The sequence below is a fragment of the Vicugna pacos genome, chromosome 10, assembly GCF_048564905.1.
Source record: "Vicugna pacos chromosome 10, VicPac4, whole genome shotgun sequence".
Lineage (NCBI taxonomy): Eukaryota > Metazoa > Chordata > Mammalia > Artiodactyla > Camelidae > Vicugna > Vicugna pacos.
This window is the reverse complement of record NC_132996.1, coordinates 62660101-62661876: the sequence shown is the minus strand read 5'-3', so window position 1 is coordinate 62661876 and position 1776 is coordinate 62660101. Positions and strand designations below refer to the sequence as shown.

Here is a 1776-nt window from a genome sequence, read left to right as displayed (position 1 = left end):
TCACCACTGTGTAGAAGACCGAGGCAAATTTGTCTTTATCCAGTGAGTGGCTTGACTTGGGCTGCAGGTACATAAAATGAGCGTCCCATAATACACGGTAGTAGACAACAGGTGGGAAGCACAGGTGGAGAAGTCTTTCTGTCTTCCTGCAGCAGAACGGATCCTTAAGACGGCAAAGACGATGAAGACGTAGGAGATGAGAACAATGATAAGAGAACAGAAAACATTGAACCCAGCGATGATGCCCAGCATCAGCTCTTTGACTTGGGTACCAGAGCAGGCCAGAGCAATCAAGGGCACGTCATCACAGTAGAACTGGTTGATGACATTGGACCCACAGAAGGACATGCGGAATGTGACCACCGCTTGCACGAGTCCCACGGTGACTCCGTAGATGTAAGAGCTAGCGACCATCTGAATGCAGAGTTTCCTAGGCATGAGAACTGCATAGAGCAAAGGGTTGCAGATGGCCACATACCGATCATAAGCCATGACAGACAGCATCAGTAACTCCCACACGGAAAATGCGATAAAGCAACACACTTGAGTAGCACAAGCGTAAAAGGACACACTTTTAATCTCACGTAAAGAGTTCACAAGGATGTTTGGAGTGATGGCGGAGGTCCCGTAAAAATCAACAAAAGCCAGATGACAGAGGAAAAAATACATGGGTGTGTGAAGCTGAGGGCTGATTTGTATCAGCACAATCAAACCAAGATTACCAAAGACAGTCATCAAGTAAATCAGCGAGAATACACAAAACACAAGGGCTTGAAGTTCTGGATTATCTGTGAGGCCCAAGAGGATGAATTCAGTGACTACTGAATGATTGCCTTTTGCCATGAAATAGGTAAACAACTCTACAATGAAGTCTTCCGGAGCACACGCTCTGAACAACCTTGACTCTTTAAGAAATAATCAATTAAGTGTGAGAAGACAGCTCTGGTTCACCAGAACGTTATGCTAAATTCAGTCAAGGCAGACTCCCGATAAGCACTGTGAACTATGTATGAATTTTATGCTTTCAGCCTGAGAAGATTTGGTCCGGGCAGAAATTCCAGGGTACTAAATCCACTAGGGGGCTGTGAAAGAAGAGAAAGTATTTCAATTAAAATTTTTATAATCTGTACAATAGTAAAGAGTGTGCCATACTTTAAGTATAAAGGGGAAAAAGCAACATTCAGAGTGTATGTGGCTTTAACAGCACAGATCAACATGATTTCTTAAGTTGTAAGTTTATCTCATAAAATGATCATTTCATCATTTCATAAGAATATTAAAAATGACCAAATTCAAGTATAGAAAATGTAAGTCAAATTCAAAATGCTAACACTATTCATCTATGTAGACATCCAGTGTAATTGATAAGATTTTACATTTTCTTCTTTTTGCTTACCTTCTTTTTCTATTTTTTTCAATACTCATATAATATTGATATTTAGGAAAAATAGGCTTGTGAATTGTTTGGCTCTGTCCTCTGGCAAAATACTCCCCAGTGAACAGTTTGACACATGGTAAAACAGTTTTAAATGATTAAGAGGTATCATGTTAGTCTCTATCTTCAAGTATCTAAATTGTCCAAAGTAAATAGCATTTGGGCAGCGTTTAGCAGAAGCAGATTTCACAGAAAGCTGCCATAAACCCGAGCTGGATTCTGAATGCTTAAAGGCTAGAAAAATTGAAATCACCTCCCTCCTTTCTTAAACAGAGCAGTGGTAAAGTCAACTTGATTTTCCTTTATCACCATATTGTCTCAGGTTAGTCAACATGAATTTT

The 1776-nt window shown here is 40.0% G+C and overlaps 1 protein-coding gene across 1 annotated transcript; it reads right to left on the bottom strand.

Moving 5' to 3' along the window:
• Positions 1 to 669, bottom strand: LOC116278526 (olfactory receptor 5AL1-like). The gene has a single exon (XM_031673703.2). It carries the CDS (start codon positions 667 to 669, stop codon positions 1 to 3), a length of 669 nt encoding a protein of 222 aa, XP_031529563.2.
• Positions 670 to 1776: the final 1107 nt, after the last annotated feature.